The sequence below is a fragment of the Pygoscelis adeliae genome, unplaced genomic scaffold (assembly GCF_000699105.1).
Source record: "Pygoscelis adeliae isolate BGI_AS28 unplaced genomic scaffold, ASM69910v1 Scaffold79, whole genome shotgun sequence".
NCBI classification, from domain to species: Eukaryota; Metazoa; Chordata; class Aves; order Sphenisciformes; family Spheniscidae; genus Pygoscelis; species Pygoscelis adeliae.
Window position 1 is genome coordinate 5,056,011 of NW_008825532.1, and position 19,349 is coordinate 5,075,359.

Genomic DNA, 19,349 nt, shown 5'->3' on the forward strand with positions numbered 1-19,349 from the left:
CTGGATAAGTAATATTATACATAACCATATATTAACTGTCTGATTCATACTGACGTGTAGCACAGTTAGTGACTATCATGTAAGTTCTTGCTTGAAGAGCAACTGCGTAAAACTTGCAGGCTTTGCTGTCCTCCTGTTACCTGAGGGATCTTGTCCATCAGCCGATAATGTAGCAGCACTTTTACTCCTAGCTAATGAGGCCTGTGTGGGGGCGAGGAGGCGACTGATTACGCTACTGTCCAGAGGACTGAGCTGGGAGCGACGAGCTAGATGATGGGAACAAATCAAAAAGGATCCAACATGAAATCATATTATGAAAAAGACAAGCAGTACAAAGCAAAGGAAGACTGTAAGCATTGTTGCAAATCATAACAGTTTTGGAAGAAAAATACCGAAGTCATGGAGAGGGAAATCCAAACTAAAAGCACAGAAGGGTTAAACACTGCAATCTCTTATGTTGTACTTCTTGTCCTCCGCTTGCTTAATACTAATTATTTTGATGTGCAAAGACTGGCATGCGTACAACAGAGATGAATGCTGAAGTCGGTCAAAGTATGAAAAGTTTTTGACCCAGCTCTTCAGAGCTGTATTCTCTAGATCGCAGGAAAAGCTGTTCTGAATAAACAGAAGACTTGCAAGTCAAAGTGAACGGTTATCGTCAGGCATCATTTGCACACACAAATTCACATGGACAGCACCCACCATCCTCCCATACAGGAAAGATTCTGAAGCAGAATATGATTTCCACTGTTGGCAATAGCTGCTTAAAAAGGAAAGTTTCAGAATTGTTAACTCAAAGGGAAAAACATGTTAGAAAAGTTGCTAGTCTTCAGCTTTAGGAAGAGTTCCTAGAAAAGAGGTTATTTGTAACCTAGTGGGGAAAATACACAGACCAAAAGAGACTGAAGTGAGAACAGGTTTCTTCCTTCATTTGCATGCACAAAGTTTAGGCCAGCAGCAGGAACAGAGAAGTTGCTTTTAAACTGAATAATGAAAGAGAGCTTAAAAAGCAAAGGTAAGGTTTAACTAAGAAGTGAACGTATCAGTGACATTTTTACTGTGTCTTACATTTAAACCTACCAGCTTTCAAATATGTCTCTGTTAAGCAGAGAGACATTTTGTTATCTGCTTACAGTGCCATTTAACAAAATCAAAGTCCTTCTTACAGGATTTCCTTTTTGTCCAAAGGGAGAAATTTAACCTTTACCATTTACAATTTTATCTTTACCACTGGATAACTAGAAAAGCCATTAAAAAGTCCTAAAAATTTAAGAACCAAAGAAACTAGTGAAAGTAAGCCTATCCAAACTTTACTATAAATGGCTTTAAAAAGAAATATTCAGCTTTATGAAACAACCACCTGTTTTTTCTTCCTTTTTCACTTTTTCTAGTTCTGGAGAGGATTGGGGTTTACTACTCATTCTATTCAAAGATGTGCTCCTCTTCTTTTCTGTTCCTCCTAGAGACCAAGCGTAAGGAAGATTATTTTTAACAAGGTATTTATATATATAATTTTCTAAATTGCCATTCCCATGCTTTGCTTTTGCCAATCAGCTAAAACCACCAATCTATCATTACGAAGCACTATTTTATCATGAGCTAAATGGTTTGGCTACCATTTGTCTACTCTCCCCCCCACCCTTCCACTTATTCCAAGAGGAATAAGGCTGGTTTATAGACACGGTTACCCAATATCTGGCACTGCAACGTGCATAATGGTATTTATGCCACAGTGCATAGACTACATGCACAGCAGTGAAAGCCTGAGTAAAAACATTTATAATGAAACTGGGACATGGTTTAAAGTCAACTTTAAATATCCCATTTGCTGCCTCCCAATTCTCAAAACAAACTGGTTTCTAGCACCTTTCTGTTCCACCTGTGAACCTTTGAGTGCTGACTGCTGAGAATGTAGAGGAACTTTGTTATTCAGTCTGTTTAATGAGGCACTTCTCTTTGTGGTACCTGGAAGTGAAAGCGCATGGATTAATTTTGTTGAAAAGCCTAAAAGTCCCCTCCAACACCTGCCCCACTTCCCTAAGATACAGAAGAGTAATTAAGTCACTTTATAGTATAAATCCTTCAGAACCAGGAAAACTGGATCAGGGAAGAATTACTCTATATAAAGTATGATTTCTTATATTCCTGTATGTTACTGATCATAGCAGCAGGATGCCAGTCTCAACATACCTCTTTGTTTGACCTACCAAGGCCACCCTTGTACGCCTTTTTAAATAAATAATTGGAAAAGGCCATTGCTCACATTCTGTATGAGTTAAGAGCAAGAAACAAAGTGCTTGGCTCAAAATTAACAAAGAACACAGCTGATTAAATACTCCACTGATCCAGGGACAAGCATCTTCCTCTCAATTCCGCACTCTGCTCCCCCACCTTCCCAGGCACACACACACAGCAGAAGCAAACTGGTTAATTCTGCGACTGTATTTTCTGTCCTTTGAATTTAGCCATCGTTTACCAAACAGCCATTTCTTCTTAAGTGCCAGATCAAGAGCATAGAATGGCTCTAACTTGCTGTGGTGATCTAAACCAGTCAGTTAGTTGACCTCTATATCGTTGGAGTCCAGTTCAAATTTCTTGTATTTCAGGCCACCTGAGAATTTTTCCTCCAAAGAGAACAATGATTCACAAAGGATTTCAAGGTATGACAATAAGTTTGAAAGCAATCCCAATTAGTTGAAATTAGTGACTTCCTTTGTTAGTGGCTTAATTTGTACTTTACAGCCCTGTTTCTGACTCATACCCAGAGCTGAACCCTGCAGACACATTATATATAAATATCACTTCAAATCACAAGCAGCCTCCAGTGACTCAGAGCCCCTGCAGCTATGCCAGTATAGATATATTCACTGATTCCCCTACCAGGCATACAATGTATGAGTACAAGTTTTTCTGCTGCATCACCTTCCAACATGAACCAGCAAAATCACTGTTAGCTGTGTCCATGTTAGGGATTCTTCTACCACAGCTCATTTGATCAAAGGTTGTAGATTGACAGAACACTGCAGCATAGACCTAGTTTAACTTGTTTTCATATTAAACGGCTCTTAGCTTATTAATGCTTTTTGTCATTTTGGGAAAAATATACAACATTTGGCATACAGGCAGGCTCCTATGAGACACTGGGAAGATTCCCCACAAGGAAATCGCAGGCTAAAACAAGCTGGTATGTGCTCGTGCAAATAATTTTTATTTTTATTAACAAGTAGATTAGGACAATTCCTTGTGTTTTGTCTTTTTTTTTTTTTCTATTTGGAGACCGCAGATTGCCATGGTTTACAGAATGACCTTGAACTAACATTCTATAAGGTCTGTTTCACATTTCCTCTCTCTGAGTAGCTTACATGTATCTGGACAGGACGGCGGGGAGGAGGCAGAGAGAGGACTCGCACATAGAGGTTTACCAGAGAGTGGGAAAACCAGAGATCTATCCCATTCTCTGCGTCCCTGTTAAGACTAGTTGGGTGGTGCACATTTTACACATGACATGCTGCAGTCAGGAGCTTCATCCACCCCAAAGCTGCAATTCAAAATGAGACTGGAAGCCACAGAAATTGATAGATGATCTCTAGAGTGCAAACACTCTCAGAAAGCCTTAAAAAAATAAAATTAAATAAATAGTTGGCTTCCAGGCCATTTCTATTCCTTGATAGTCATTGGCACAGTAAGTAACCCAGAATGACTGCGAGCAGTGGTGTGCACTAACAGTTTAAGAAATGCACAATTTGAGTATCAGTATCAAGATTACACTAATTTATTGGGCTAGGAAATGCTGTCAGAGCCGCACGCTATGGCTGTAATCATGCTAGAACTCCAGGTCAAAACAAAACAATCTCCTCCCACAGGTGTCAGTTTTTCATGCATCCTTCTCTATTTCATTAAAGCAGAATTCTAATATTAAAAAGAAAGTGTGTGTTTATGGAGTACAGGACTGGCACAACAGAAAGATGTCAAAACTAAGTTGATTTTTTCCTCCCCACAGGCAATCAAATGACTGAAGCTGTCTAACAGAACAAGGCAAACTTTATTTTTGTACTATTTCTATTTTGCTGAAATTTTAGGGTGTGATTTAAGGCATGCAAACCCCTAAAGATGATGTGAAATGATCTGTGAATCAATCATTCATCAAGATTTGACTTCAGTAAAACAATTACAGAAATAAAAAATAAAAAACAGCAATCTTTACCGTTACTCTTCTCCTCTAACAGAGATCACATCAACTGGGTCAAAGCCCTGAACAGTCAAGCTGGATTAACAAATTGCATGAAATGCATTTGAGATCAAAATATGAAGAGAGTTACAGAGCAAGGGAGGAAAAGGAGTATCATTCCACCTCCTGTCTCCTCCCCAAATAACAGTTAAGCAGTACACCTGCTATCAGCAGACACTTACTTCGATCAGAAGCGTTTAAAAGTGCTGCAGACGATGATAACCGTTTATTCATGGCAGCTTCTGTCTGTTTGAGGTTTGCTGTGGAGGTGGACCGCTTGCTGGCTGTGTAAAGAAGCGCTTACTTTAGAATTCATCTTCATACCTGAGGAAGAACCTTTCACACATTGCTGTGAGCTAACTTTGGAAGTATTACATCCTGAAAGCTATTTCCAGTTTTGCTTAATGAGAATCAGAGATATTATATTTTCCCCTTTGAACAGACTCAATACAATTAGCACCAGTTGTAACGTGCACAGAAAAGGCATTTAGCTTAGTGGAGTGATGCCGAGATTTTAGGTGTATGTATGCAAACAGGTGATTTGAAACCCTGTGCCCCTAACATGTAAAGACAAAAGCTACTGAGGTTGTGTGTTGTTAACAGACTGGCGAGACAGAGAAAGTAACAACAAAACCTGAGTAACAATAATTTCTTCACATAGGTATGTCAAACAGTTTTTCAATCACTAGTTAACGAAACCAAAACAAAACAAATGCTTTTGGAGGGATAAAAGCAAGTCCTGAGGAAAGGCGAGAAAGCACTCCTATTTCCGATAACTTCCCAAGGGTTGCTCTATTTTAGAAATTTCCAATTTTTTTCAAAAAGCTAGTCCTTAAGTTCATGTTTCCTATCAATTTTGCAACTCTTCTGACAAAAAATTGCCACAAGAGGCATTAATTATTTTTTTGTATGTGTATACACACACATAAAAATCACATCTCACATGGAAAAATTTCAAGTTTACTACAAAGCCACATAAATACCCACTTCTTAATTTCAAATAATGTACTTTCAGGATGAACACTACTCCAGAGTGTGAAAGCCTTGGAAAAGCAGGTACCTGTTGCTGTGGAAACTCAATAAGCAGAAAACAGTAACGCACACAAAGTAATGCGGACTAGCATAATAAACACAAGAAATTCTATACATCAAACACAAGTAATCGATTTTGCTGGCATATCGGACAGCAAAGATGATTAACGTGAACTCATTAGTGCATAAGCATCAAAGGAAAAAGCAGCTCACCACAGAGGCAGCATCTTTTTCCCTTTGGCCCGCACGCTACAGCAGCTCCTTATAGCAAGAGCCAGGACATAAGGATTCCTATGGACAGCCCTGCCTCTGCATCGTACTTTTGACACACGTACCCATCCCAGGCTTCTTGAGCCAGGGGCCTCCTGCAAAACCTCCTCAAGTGAAAACCAGATTTTGGAGTGGAAGCTACAAAGCGGCAAGCTCTTGTCACAGTGAACAAGAACAAAGTCCTCACAGGGTAAGAGGGAGAAAGGGGGATCAATTGAATACAGTTAAGAAATGAAGATCTGAGCTTAGCAGATACTTTCCCAACATAACAGAAAAAATGGCATTTTGTGAATGAAGCCAGAGTACTGGGATAACTAAAACAGCCTTGAGAGGTTTTATATACGAAAATCAGGAAACTCATAATTCATGTATTTGGGTGTTTTCAAAGGAAAAGACTACCCTCTAGCGTCTGCTCTTAAAAAGAAAGCCTGGCTCCTGCCAGAGCTCAAGCGTGCGAGTCAAAGGCCTCTACACATCGTGGAGATGCTTCATACAAATTTCTCTTCGTTCAAATTAGCACTTGCATGAAATCTGAGATTTGGTCCACCACCTACTAAGACCCAGAGGGCAGAAAATTAAATCTTGCCTTGAGGAAAACTACACTGAGCAAAGTAATTCTTTTCCAGCAAATTTACAAGTTCTGGAGATGGGCTGTGCCGTTTAGTAAAGACACAAGGGATGAAACTTCTACTAGAAGATTCAAAAGAAAAAATGACAGTCTATATATGACCGTTCAAACAAAAAACAAGTATGAGGTTCTATTTTACAGGGAAACAGAGAGCAGTGGTGATGGCATGAGTTAATATCCCAACTGATGCCTTGACTGAAAAAATCTAATTGGTAAAGAGTATTCATACAGATATTTGAGTTTTCTTTTTCCAGAAAATTTTAAGATCTTAAGAAGTCAATGTTTTTTTGATCAATACATTTGCAAATACATGATCAGATGGCCTCAACTTTTCCCTTCCTCAACCACAAGATAGCTTCTGAAAGCTTTGGATAATTCACTAGGAAAAAAGATTTAGAAGACAGACAGGATATTCTCGAGTAAGGTAGTCTGGTTACATAGGTAAATTACTCTTCCGTATTTTGGGGGGAAAAGTTAAATTACTTACATCAAGGAATTTTAAATGGAAGAAGCATATAGCATAGTCCCACGCAATACCAAACGTCTGTATTGTGTTTAATGGAAGGGGGAAAACAAACTGTAGCAGCAAAGCCAAATAAAGCGTACGACTGCCATGCAGCAAGGCTTGCAATTAGGTAAGGAGCTGGGAAACACAGCATCTTAAGAAAATCGTTACTAGAGAGAGCAGCTCTCAACACAGCTTCTGAGTTTCACTGAGAGAGGGTGCTGGAGCACTGCCTATCTGAGGCTGGATAAAATTAGGCTAAATAAAATAAGATTATCTGTCTCTTAGTTCCTTCCAAATTTCTACTAGGACAAGGAAGCTCTTTATTTAGAAAGGATAGACTCTGGCAGCCCAATTTCTATTCTAATAGCACATGTCTCCAGCACAGATGCACCTGAACGCCTAGTTTTGCTCAGCAGTCATCACTAAACCTCCCTCATTTACAAGGACTCTGTCATTAAGGATGCTTTATTACACAGCCTTGCCATTTCTCTTGGAAGACCCACACCCCACGTTTCATCTTAGCACCGACAGCTATGTCATTAATGTAACATTTGACTCTCGGGCTTTCATCAATTTTTAAATTTCAGGCCATCAGTGGGGTACTTGGTGCAGTCTCAATGAATCACATTCTGTACATAATGCAGAATGGCTGATGGTTGGTGAAATGTTCAATTACACAGGGTTTACTTTCCAGACCACACTACCTCTATCGCCCACAAATGCTGTTTTACCAGTCAACGTTCCTAAATATTACTGTTGACACGGCAGTTCATGGAAGAACGTGTCCGACTTTATATTTTTTTGCACAGCAATACAACACACAAGAAAGCCTTTAGTCCTAAAATAATGTAAAGAATATTTGAAATCTGTTTCCCCCCATGGTTTTCATTTTAAGAAACGGAGCCTTTAGTCCCAAATCTGCCACAGAAACTGATGGTGGAAAAATAATATTGTACTGAAACTTGCTCTAGATGTGCTGTTAGAGAAGGTGCACTAATCGGCCACGATGACATAATGTAGGAGAGCTCATATGGTGTCATTTTTCAGAAATCCAAAAGTAATTGTCTTTCCAGCAATTATGCAAATATAAGGCGAAAGGGACCAAATAAGGATTTTTTTAGAGAGCCGGCTAGACTTAGGCATCCTACATGGTTTGTGTAGATTTTAAACAACAATTAAGCGAGGAACTTCCAGAAAGTTAAAAAGCTAAGGACGATCCTGAAATGGAAATAAATACGAGAAGCATTAATCCAATCACAATTCCATATTATCCAGCCCAGGTAAGACAGGAAGGTTGAAACCTCAATGTAAAGATGAACACAAATTTAAAACAGCATGGAAGCACAAGTGTCTTGGTCAAACACTGCATTATCTGTTTATCTCCACAGTCTTTTTTTTCAAAATTGGTGCCAAGTTATTCAAATTGATCGACAGTAGCTGAACTTATCTGTTCCTCCTGTTGTTACTTTATGATGCATAAAGTACAGCTTAAGTGCCTATTTTTACATCAGGAGCACGTTTGTTGAAAGACACTTTATTTTTAATGTGCTTCAGCAGCAGTGTGGTTCAAGTCTTCCTCCATGATCAAAAGGACAGACAAGACTCATTTCCTTGCATAAATGAGGAGAGAGCAAAGGACATTATTTTACGTTTGTTATAAAGTTTAGCTTTAAAATTAGGTAAGGTAGAATGGAACAGAGGAGGAAAAAAAAATAGTGCTATCCTAAACATTTAAGGCAAGTGTGATTTCCTAGTTTCAAGGTTAAATGACATTAGGTAATGTGGAATACAGTAATTGGATTTATATATGTATCCAAGAAACACATGTTAAACAGGTAAACCAATCCAGTCAAACTGGCTAATTTTGGAGAAAATTAGGGATTCATGCTGTGCAGAGAAAGGGAAGAGAGAAGTCAAATAAAACACACATGCTTCTGCTGTGTTGCCAGAATAAGCCACAGTAGTTAAATCGTAATCAGTCAGACTTTCATTGCATTTTCAAGTCTCATATTGTCAGCATTACGAGACAGCTGTATTGAATTAGTAATGCTGTGAGCATGCACAGATTTTCAGAATTCAGATTTAGCTGGGCCTCAGCTGAGAGCTATCATCTTAAACTAGCTACAAGAAATAATTTTGCTTATTAAACATATAGCCTTGACAAATATATCAGTGATCCAAAGCATTTCTATGAATGGCTCAGTCTGTGCACTGCAAAGTGCCAGAAATCCAATGAAAACACATTTAATACATAGAAGTATGTTTGGATAATTGGACAGATCTGATTTTGCAAAACCCCTCATGGAAAGAGTATCAAACTGCACGAAGGACCCATACCCTTTCACAAAGTTTCAGCAAAGTATCATTTGATTTTGCAAACGTTACTTCAATTGCTGGTAAAACAAAGCAAAAAGAAAACAAACCAAGCCCTACCATGTACTTTTTGCAAATTAGGAAACAATGAAAGGGTTTGAAATTGCCCTTAAAAAAAGAAAAAAACCTCAGACTACTGAACTAATTTATATTCAAATACATACCACTAAGAATTTCTCTTCTCCTCCCCCATGCCGTGTCCAGTCATCTTAAAAAACCCAAACGCACATATCCTTTCCCTAAAAATTGCCTCAGGATCCCATGACTTAAGCTTTAGTTTAATTAGCTGGGAGGGATAGTTAAAAACATAGAGAGTTGCTTTCTACTTAGGGATCACACTTGTTGCACAGCTGGCCAAGATCCAGGAAAAGATCTATAAGAAGATGGTTTTCCTTAGTTTCGGAGAAACAAGAACTCAAGTTTAAAAGGTTAGTAGTGAGTGAGAAACAACAGAAAAAGAACATTTTAGAAATCAATACCACCAGTTCCACCTTCATCTGTGGTCTGTTGTTCTGTAGAAGAAGAAGGTTTGTAAGCTAAGTCACAAGGTCAAATAGCAAACAATGCAAGCTCACCAAAAAATGGGGAAGCTGGATATCATAATGATAATTTATATCAAAGCACTTTCAAACATGTTATAAATAAACCCTTAAAAGTCAACACTCAAGGTGACAGAAGACAGTACAATTCCACCAACTCAGAAGATAGGCTGAATTGAAGCATTTTTTATTTTATTTTATTCCTGGACAATAACTTATGTTACTTATGGGCGGGGTCTTCTAGTTAGGTAGCGCATGAAAAGATCCCTTCTACTGCAATCCTGATTTGCTGGTCTGATTTCAGAATGTTTGCAAGCAGAAACAGTTAATTGTGTGAAACAGGAAACAATCTGAGGTCAAATTAAAGAGCATTAAAATGCATCGCCTAATCTAGAATAGAACCTATTCTCCAAGAAGCTTGGACACTGCCCACTGCATCTCCTCACCCATTACTGGTCGTTCAAATAATCAGTTAGCATTCTGTAACTCTACGGGTGTGTTTAAAACATTTTAGATGTAATATTACAGTACAACTGGGGTTTTTGTTCTGTTTATCATCAGTCTTAGCACACCATTACATTTGAAGGACTCAGAATTATTTTAGCATTATACATTACAATTCCCCTTATCTGATGGTTGGGGGCTGGCAATGCAATGCTGCCAGGTGTTGTATTTCCCGTGTGGCTTCTCTATAGCTCTTCCCAAAGTCAAAAATAGCTCTAAGTCTCAGCAGCATTTCAGGGCAAGTACGGATATGAATCTTTTCCCCAAGAGCTACCCATGGATCCTGCTGTAAGATCCAAGATAGGAAAGAGGGCCTAGGTCCCTATGAATACTGCTGCACCTGCCGGTGTTCATACATAATATTCTGTGATTTTAGCCATGCTAGAAAAGGTGCTACTTACCAGTTTTGCTCTCTGAATCTGGAGTTACAGACCCTCCCCATGACCATCTCTTCTGTCGTGTTTCCAGTCGCTGATTCCGTTCCAAGGTACGATGCATAACTGCTTCATATCGCTCCTATCATCAAACAACACCTCTATGAAGCTATATAACTATAAAGCACAGCTATGCCAGAAGACAAAACACAGACTTCCCCCCCCACCCCGAGTATGATTTAAAATCTGTTTTACCTATGCTGCTTGATAACAAGCTTTTGTTACAAAAACTATCATGCCAAGAATGTTAAGGGCAATTAATGGTTTCTAAAACACTGCAAACATGATTAGGTTGAACTAAAGCACAGATAATCTATTCTACTCTTTACTTAAAATAGCCACCAAACAGATTTCCTATTCAGTAAACAGCACCACTTATTTTCTGAATAGACATGAACCCCAAACTGAGCAAAAATAATTGCTTACCCTTTAAACTAGTCATATTCTGAAGTTATTTCTAAAAGGTGCTAAAAATTCTCCATTATAAAATACCAAGTATAAGGTTATTTGTATTTTCAGAGAACTACACGAACACTGACCCAAGTCTTAACAGATACTGGCATTAATAGAGATACAATGAAGCCAGAAATAGCAAGACATGAAGGCAAAACTACAAAAAAGACCAATCAACTCCAGACCGCAGCAACCACTGCTGACAGGACAAAGGACTGAAAGAAGCTTTCTCTTCTGCCTCCAGGACTAGTAACTGCTAATGTGGGAACTTTAGCTCTTGTGCATAAAGATGAACAGTAACCATGCTAGACTCTTTCTTTGCCATAATCAGCCAGATTTCCATACAAGTGTCAACAACAGATTTCTCTTCTGGAATAGTCATATCCCAAGTGATCTTTTGAAGCAGTATTTACCGCTGATACATTGCAGTAAGATGCCAAAGGGACTCATTATCCAAACATTTCTCCCTCTTGAGGACACAAGACTTTCACCTTCTTTCAACACCATTTCACAACACAAACTAAAAAAGTTGCAATGCATAACAGACAAAGTAAACTTGGAAGGAAGGGAGGAAAGATTCTGTTCACTAACAAAAGGTAAAATTAAAAGTTTTTGTTTGAAATATAAAGTTTAGCTTGCCCTCTGTTGAAGAAACCTGAACTAGAGTTTACCTAAGGTGCCGAAGTACCCAGACATTATGTAATCTGTAGATGATATTTCCCTGGAGGTATCTGCGGTGTGGTAATTCTGTAAAGTCATAGTTAAAGCCATAGGCTTCACTTTACAAACAACAGAAAATCAGTTATCAGCTCAAGACATCAACATAATAAGTTGCACAGCTGTACAGAATAATTGAGTAACTGTGAGAAGACAGGTATCTCAACCCTAGCCATGGCTAGCTGTCTTCAAGACTCTCTTAGGCAGAGAACCACTTATTCTTCCACAGTATTTGCTATCGTGCTGCTGCTTCTACTTTATCTAAGGAAGGTGATTAACTAAAGGAGACTTGGCTGAAGTACCAAACAAGAATGTTGGAGACTATGTATTTTTTGATGCACTTCTATCTACTAAATTTACAAGAGTAGATGATATCTTGCTGGCAAATATTGCCCTAAGATAGCTTAGCATCTTTAAAAGTGATTATTTTCTAATGTCAGAGTACAAAAGTCAAGATCTGTTTTCACTTTCTGGTTGAAAGCAAGGCTTACAGGTCAAGTGCACACTATTTTCCCACCTGCCGGATTCTTCATGTATAACTCTATGTACAAGGTCATCTTCCTCCAGGGACCAAGTAAAAGACAAGGTTAACACCAATCAAACACTCATCGGCAAGTCCTTGTCTTCCTTGATTATTCACCCCAGTGGCCACTTAAAACATATCCACCATCCTCAAAATTACATGAGTAAATGTCCTAGAGGCTTAGGGGCAACACCTCTTGCAGCATAAGGGATGCTTTTTGCTTCAAGTAGTTGCTTAAAGAGATGATACTGCACTGGACTGCAGCCAAGGCCCACCCAAACATTTCTGCTTTTCTTCAGCAATGCAAACTATTCCATGAAGTTCAAATGGAGTATCAATCTGAACACACCCAGAAGCTGATTACAGATAACCAAACACCACTGTAGAATACTGCCAGCCAAAAAGGGTAAAAACGATGTATTGCTAGAACAATGTAACAATGGCTGGACTCCAGAGGAACAGCCAGCCAGGCTTACATGCTCTTCATCAATGACCCACAGCAAGTTCTTACAACTAGCTTATGAAAGCACGTGTGTGTCGTGCTTTTACTGCTGACACCCTGGAAATGAACCCTTTCAGAACTTGCATCACATTTAATATGCACTAGCAGACCTACTCTTCAAAGGGGATGGCATAACTTCATATATATATTTCTACTTTCAGCTGCCATCAATCTTGCAACGAACTCTGCAACTCAGATAGTGCTCCACTGGTCCATGTGCAGTCAAAGCAAAGGCAAAGAGTCAAGTAAGAACAGTCAATACACAGTTCAAAGCAGCAAATGGTAACTACACAGGTAACATCATCATCGGCACAACATATAGTAACAAATTGTAATGTAGAAGAACTGAAAGAATGTGAGCCTCTTAGGCCACAGTGGGGCTCCCAGGAAGCAAGACACAGAATTAAGGGAAGTCTAAGACCTGTCACCCATGCTAATTTACAAACAGGATCTACAAAGTGCACTGAAAGGAATCTAGAAATCTAGGAATATGGGGTGGGGTTTTTGCTCATGTGAAAAAAAAAAACAGTGGCCAAGCAGCAACCACAGCTCCTAAAGTCCTGAGCGCCTTGGGGATAGTTACAGCTAGGCCTGGGATGGGGAAGGAGGACACGTGTCTATATAGCCCATTATACAGATGTGGAAAATATTTTTATGTTCTAATACATTCACCATTTCCGTAACTTTCTATTTCACACCACTTCAGAGCACGGTAATGTTGGAAGACAGTGTAGGAGTTTCTTTAAAACTATAGAACTTTGATGTGTAGTACCTTTTCCTCTTCTATTTTTTGTTTTCTCTTTTCTTCTACTGCTGCCCTCCGTTGTTCCTCTTTCTGCTTCTGTTCTTTTAGCTTTCTCTGCCTTTCTTCTAACTGTTTTTCATACTGGAGTTTTGCTTTTCTCTCCTTTTCAAGGATTTGTGTCTCTTTGGCAGCTGTAAATTTTTAAGGAAAAATTAAAATCAGAACTTAACTATTCATTGATATTACAACGCAACGTAGAGGCAAGAGACTACCAAGCAACATTATCACCACTTAAAGCTAAAACATACAGCAACATTAGCTTGCAGTGCTGGATGACACTGTACATGGCAACAAAGGTGTCTTTAATCCTGTCCCCATGTTGGGCAGGAACTAGAACCTTCCCTGCTATTAGACTTTACTGTCTAGACCGGAATGTCAGGATATGCATATAGCCTATATTAAGCATATACTTTTCTTGCCATCATAATAGTGAAGTCTTTAAAAGTAAGTAGTAGTAAGTTGAGTATCAAAGGGCAGAATTTTCTATGTTGCAATTTTCATTTTTTTAGAACAAGATATAATGAAAAGATTTAAAACACTGAGTGACAATATGGGAAAACTCCACAGTTATTGCATCCGAGTTCAAAATAGTTATGTCACTATTCTCCGCGGCCTCCACGTAGGAACAGCTGTGCGCAGTTTAACAGGAAGCTTCAAGTCCTGTGACAAAAAGCTAGTGGTTGAATACACGGTGGAAGTATTTTCTGTGGCTAGACAGATGAAATGAACAGAGAGACCAGATAATTATACCAACAATGCACAGGCAGTATCTACATAAGGCCCCCAAAATACTTTTGAATTTAAATGTGTCCTAGTCCTATTCTCTCTCCATGTTAGGATAACACAATCATTCCCATTCCTGTGTGGTTTTGCTTTTACGTTAAGAAACAAACATACAGGCCAGAGAGACACCACTCCTCACAAGCTGGGAGACCAAGAACAGGACTGCAGGGCATACTGTGACTCTTTCATCTCTTGCTGCACATACATGCACTGATTCATGTCACAAACAGCATAAAGCTGGACAAGAGTTTTATGCTTTTCTCTAGGTCTCAGATTCTTTGCTAAGATAAAGCGTATACTGCTGACACTTCAATCCAGGAGTCATTTCAGTGTGATAGGAAACAAGGGAAGCAGTGTTCAAGGCAATCAAGCCATTCAACTGGCTAAATCTTTTTTTGGTTTTCTCTGAATCAGTGTTCCCCAAACCTCAGTCTTCAGGGCTACGGGAAGCAGTTCTAAGCTAATAGTTACCATTTCAGAAGTGTTTTTGTTAAGGCTTTCAATAAGAAATTGGCTAAAGTTGCTTGGTGGTCACTAAGAAATGGAAGGTCAGAAGTGACATACAGCTTCAAGAAGCTAAAAATCTCTGGAATGTTTTCCTCTCAAATCTAATACTTCTCCATTCAAGTTCACAGATGGTCACTGATGCAAGACCAAGAGCAGACCTTGTCTCTTGTCCCCAGCAAGCTGAAAAAAGTGACTGAACAAGAAGTAAAAGTAAGCTATTCCTTTATCACAAATATTTTAGGAAATTGTGTTTTAAATGAAACATGAAAATACCATGTTGCTTTTCCCGCTCTTCTCTACGCTCCCTGGCCAGTCTTTGTCTTTCTTCTGTTCTCAAAGTGGAACCATCTATCACTGTCAAAAGAAAAATTGAAGACACATAATTGTTAGTTACTCTGAACAGTCAAATTTAAATAAAAAAGTTGAAAGTCTTTACTATCAAAAGGAAATGGAACTTCCTGAGATACACATACCACCAAAGCACTGCACACTCTGTATAGAGATTAAAGATGTCATCTGAGAAATTCCTAGGAAGCTGAATACCCTCCTTTTTCCCCTTTCCTTCCCTCACAACAACCAATCCACTATTTTTAATAGGTGCAGCAGAAAGCAGACACGAGATTAAAAGGCCCAATGCGCACAGTCAAAAGAAAGCCTGAGCAGAAGTCAGATGTGTGAGAACATACCCTTATTCCAAATTCAGCTCTTGATCCTCATTCTTGTACATATTAATTCCTATGATCAAGAATTACAAGAATCTAGGAAAACTCAATCTGAGAACAGATAGTTCACCCATCATGACAAATTCAAAGCGCTGTAGGATAGCTAGTTTGCAGGCTAAGTAGAACCAAGACTGCTTTAAGTCTCTGCAGGTATAAAAACTTGAATTTCAGCAAGAAGTGAACTGGTAACCTGACCAGAGCACAAAAAATCATTTACCTTTGTTGTTATGCCCCACTGAAAAGATAGGCAACTTCGCCAACTGAACTCTGAGAGAGTCAAGAGCAAAAGTCTGTCATCAAAACCAGACCTTCAATGAATCTATGAACCATCTACCAGGTGCTTTATGCTCTGATGCCTCCTAAAGAAAGAGCATCAAACTTCTTTTAAAAAGATGTTTTATTCATTGCCTACTAACTCTCCCTTATGAACCCAGTACTTCATTAAGAACAATGACCAATAATTATACCTGGTTTAGTTGCTGTCTTTATATTTATTGAGGTCTGGACTGCAATAGGGCTAACACCACTTTGGCTTCTTCTTTCTTCTGCTATGGCTTGGGCTGCAGCAACTGTGAGAAAGAATCATTCCATATTAAGAAAAGCTCTACAACCAAAACCTCATGAAATAAAAATCTAAAATAAATACATAAAATCCTATTTGAGGTTGCAGATCCTTTTATTAAATAACTAACTTGGGACTGCTCAAGAAGAAAAAACTTGTCGAATGAGACTTCAGACCTGGCACAGCTTTTCTTTGTAAAAACAACAGTTACAAAACCTTATGTTTTAAAATATGTAGCAAAGGACTATAGAGTTTAAAAAAAAAATCAAACTTATTTAATAACTTTTCTAAGAAGAAAACCAATATTTAGCGAAGTTATGAGTCTGACTTATACTTAATAATAAAAACTCTTTGCTACTGCACGTGTATTTGTGGGCTGAACACATGTATGTAAGTCAATTAGCACTGGCAGAATCATATTCTGACGAGACCCAAGCAGGGAAAGGTTTATGAAGACTTTTCATTATTTCATGACATGAAAGTGGATTAGCTGCATAAAGTAAACCATTAAGGGATGCTTACAACGTACTTCTAAAACTGGGTCTTCAAAAATAAATTTTCATTATAAATTAGACTCCAAAACGGTAATTTGAGCATTTGTGCAGAGACCCATTCACCTTATTCGAGTTTCACCAAGGAGAGTACAGTGAACTGCAGGGCTACAACTCCCAGTTAATTATAGAGAAATGAAATGCTAGCAATATTAATTTCACTAAATAACGAAACCCATTAAGTCAGGGAGACCAATTTACTGTATCACTTTCCACAGATTTTCTTTATTTTGGTATCAACTTTCACTTTAACTAATCACCTTTTAGGGTGTGAAGGTGAAGCGTTACAGGGAAAGCAGGCAGAGCAACCTGTAAGACAGCATTACCCCACTTTCCTGCACAGCTTTGAACAGGAGTGTCCTTACAGCAGTGACACCTTGTTCTCACCTTGGCTGACAGATACGGGGAGATCAACTTGGTTCTTACAGAAAAGCCCAACTTCGGGGGAAGCAAGAGAGCACACCACGCAATCAACCAAACATGAGAAAGCAGAAGTCAACGCCTGTTTCAAACAGAAAAGGCAATCCACAAAAGTAACGCACAACGTGCCGTGATTTCAACCATAACGTTAAGGACGAATAGTAGAATTTAAAAAAAGAAGACGACAGCTTTGCCAATGATCTCAGGCTTCTCTTTAATAGAGTAGTGCAGAATGCAAAGGAGGAAGGAAGAGTCTCCCTCTTCTCCATGCATTGCCATGACAACTAGTTGTGTCATGGTAATAACCCTCCCTATGGCTGTGCCCAAGAACAATCACCTCAAAGTGTTTAATCCCATGTGATGTCGGTGATAAATGCCGATTACAATACTTATTCAGCAACTCTAAGTTGTCACTCGCAGCTGTTGCCATGTCTTGTATTAATTTTTCATCGCAGCACCAAACAAAAGTCTTCCTCAGTTCCATCCCATACATCTCTGAGGCTCTTTTCAAACAAGTCAGAGACCAGATATACTGCGACACGGTAGGATTACCAACTGGCAAAGAGAACAGCTAAAAAAGGGCTCACTGTAATTTCACTATGTAGACCAAAAGTCAGTCAAAAAGCTGATTTTGTACTGTTGCACGTCACGTGGCTGGGAATCTAGCCCAAAAATTCACCAAGTGGAGAACAACAAAATTATATATTCTCAACACAATTAGATGTGAAAACGGTCTGAGGAAAACCAGCCTGCTGCAGGTTTTTCCGAGAGGAAAAATATACAGCCAGGGCATTTATATCCAGTGACACCTTTCTAGATCACAAAGGCTGAAAGAATGTAACTTTAAATGGTATTTGAAGAAGCTTAAGGCAAATACAGAAACCCAGTTGCATCTTCAGTCTCCCTCAGCAAGGGAGGAGAGACAGGAGGTGTACAGGCAGACTGAGCCAATTCAGCCCAGCCCAGCTGGGAAATGAGCCCAACAGAATAAATTCACCCTACACCTACACCAGGTTTAGTTAAGACCAACACTGGAATTTTGCCTCAACTCTCAAAGTTTAAACATCAAAATTTCTCTAACAAAGTTACAGTAAGAAGCAAGCTGCAATTTAAACAGGTACAATATTCATCTTGTTTTACTTGCAGAAGTATTTTATTATTAGAAATCTTGCTGAACAAACCAGTCATAATGGATGTAGGGGATTATGTATTTATTTATTCATTTAAAAAAAATAAACACACACTTGAATAATCTTCATGATTAGAAGGCACTCGTTTAAAAAACTGTGTCATATCTGCTGCAAAGCAATTAGTTCATCTTAATTAATTAAGGTTGCAAAAAATTACTTGAGGTTCTATAGAACAGGAAAGTGGGTTACAGAAACAGTACAGCTTGCAAAGGACACAGAGGTGAAAAAAGTCTAGAAATACTTAGCCAAAGATTTTGTGTGTCAGGTTTTTTTTTGTATGTCTGTTAAAATATTTACGTTCACGGCTTCAATGCTTCATTATTTGCATAGAAGTAACATGCTTACAAATTTGAAAGTAGCAGATTTAAAGGCACTAGGAGCGCACCTTCGTGTCACACAGAAGCAATCCATTTAACTAACAGAAAGTTAGAATTGAACGTGAACTGGGGATTTGAACAAAAGATTATTAAAAGGGGAACAGCCATCACATTAGATGCATCCCCAAGATGCGTCAGCTCAATTTCACCAAGTCTCAGGTCAACAGACAGGTTTTACAGCCCTTGTCAATTTTATGGTAAATTTACAATATGAAACTGTGATTTTCAAAATCCACATTCTACTACAGTAAGAGAAAATGAATTGCATACTGTTGTTCTCTATAACCTTTAAAAAAACACAGACTGTATTTTGCTTTAATATGATAAAAGAAACCTTAGTTTTTAATACATTTAAATATTCTTTGGCACAGATGCCTATAATTTTTTCCCCTAGTTTTCCATAATGAATGTAGCAGTCTGCTATGGAGCGAAGCTTCACTGAAAAGAATTTTCCACAAAATCTATCTCTGTAAAATAAGCCTAATACTTCTGTAATTAATCAGGATACCCCAAAACAGGAAACCAGTTAACAACCATTTCACTACAACCTGTGTCACATGCTGTATTATTGCGGGGTGCCTTCATGGACATATTCAGCAAACTTCCTGGAGAAGAAAAATTCTTAGAGGCAAATTAAATCTCATTTCTGTTCTGAGCTTCCCCTCCCACAGTAGTCACTAGACTCTCCCAAATTCACCTTCCAGCTCACTGTAATGCTAAC

At 38.6% G+C, this 19,349-nt stretch overlaps 1 protein-coding gene across 3 annotated transcripts in view; it reads right to left on the reverse strand.

Moving 5' to 3' along the window:
- MAP7D3 (MAP7 domain containing 3) overlaps positions 1–16,092 on the reverse strand; it is a 33,850-nt gene extending 17,758 nt beyond the window's left edge. For 2 of the 3 annotated variants that reach the window (XM_009331712.1, XM_009331714.1), the window contains exons 1-9: positions 15,996–16,092; positions 15,080–15,160; positions 13,484–13,647; positions 10,484–10,598; positions 9,519–9,551; positions 4,411–4,512; positions 1,867–1,965; positions 1,361–1,459; positions 141–266 (exon numbers count right to left, since the gene is read on the reverse strand). In XM_009331712.1, the coding sequence (XP_009329987.1) occupies positions 141–266; positions 1,361–1,459; positions 1,867–1,965; positions 4,411–4,512; positions 9,519–9,551; positions 10,484–10,580 (556 nt within the window). In that variant the 5' untranslated portion in view covers positions 10,581–10,598; positions 13,484–13,647; positions 15,080–15,160; positions 15,996–16,092. The remainder of the gene's footprint in view (positions 1–140; positions 267–1,360; positions 1,460–1,866; positions 1,966–4,410; positions 4,513–9,518; positions 9,552–10,483; positions 10,599–13,483; positions 13,648–15,079; positions 15,161–15,995) is intronic. The other variant, XM_009331711.1, reaches the window with a different exon arrangement.
- Between the last annotated feature and the right edge of the window lie 3,257 nt (positions 16,093–19,349).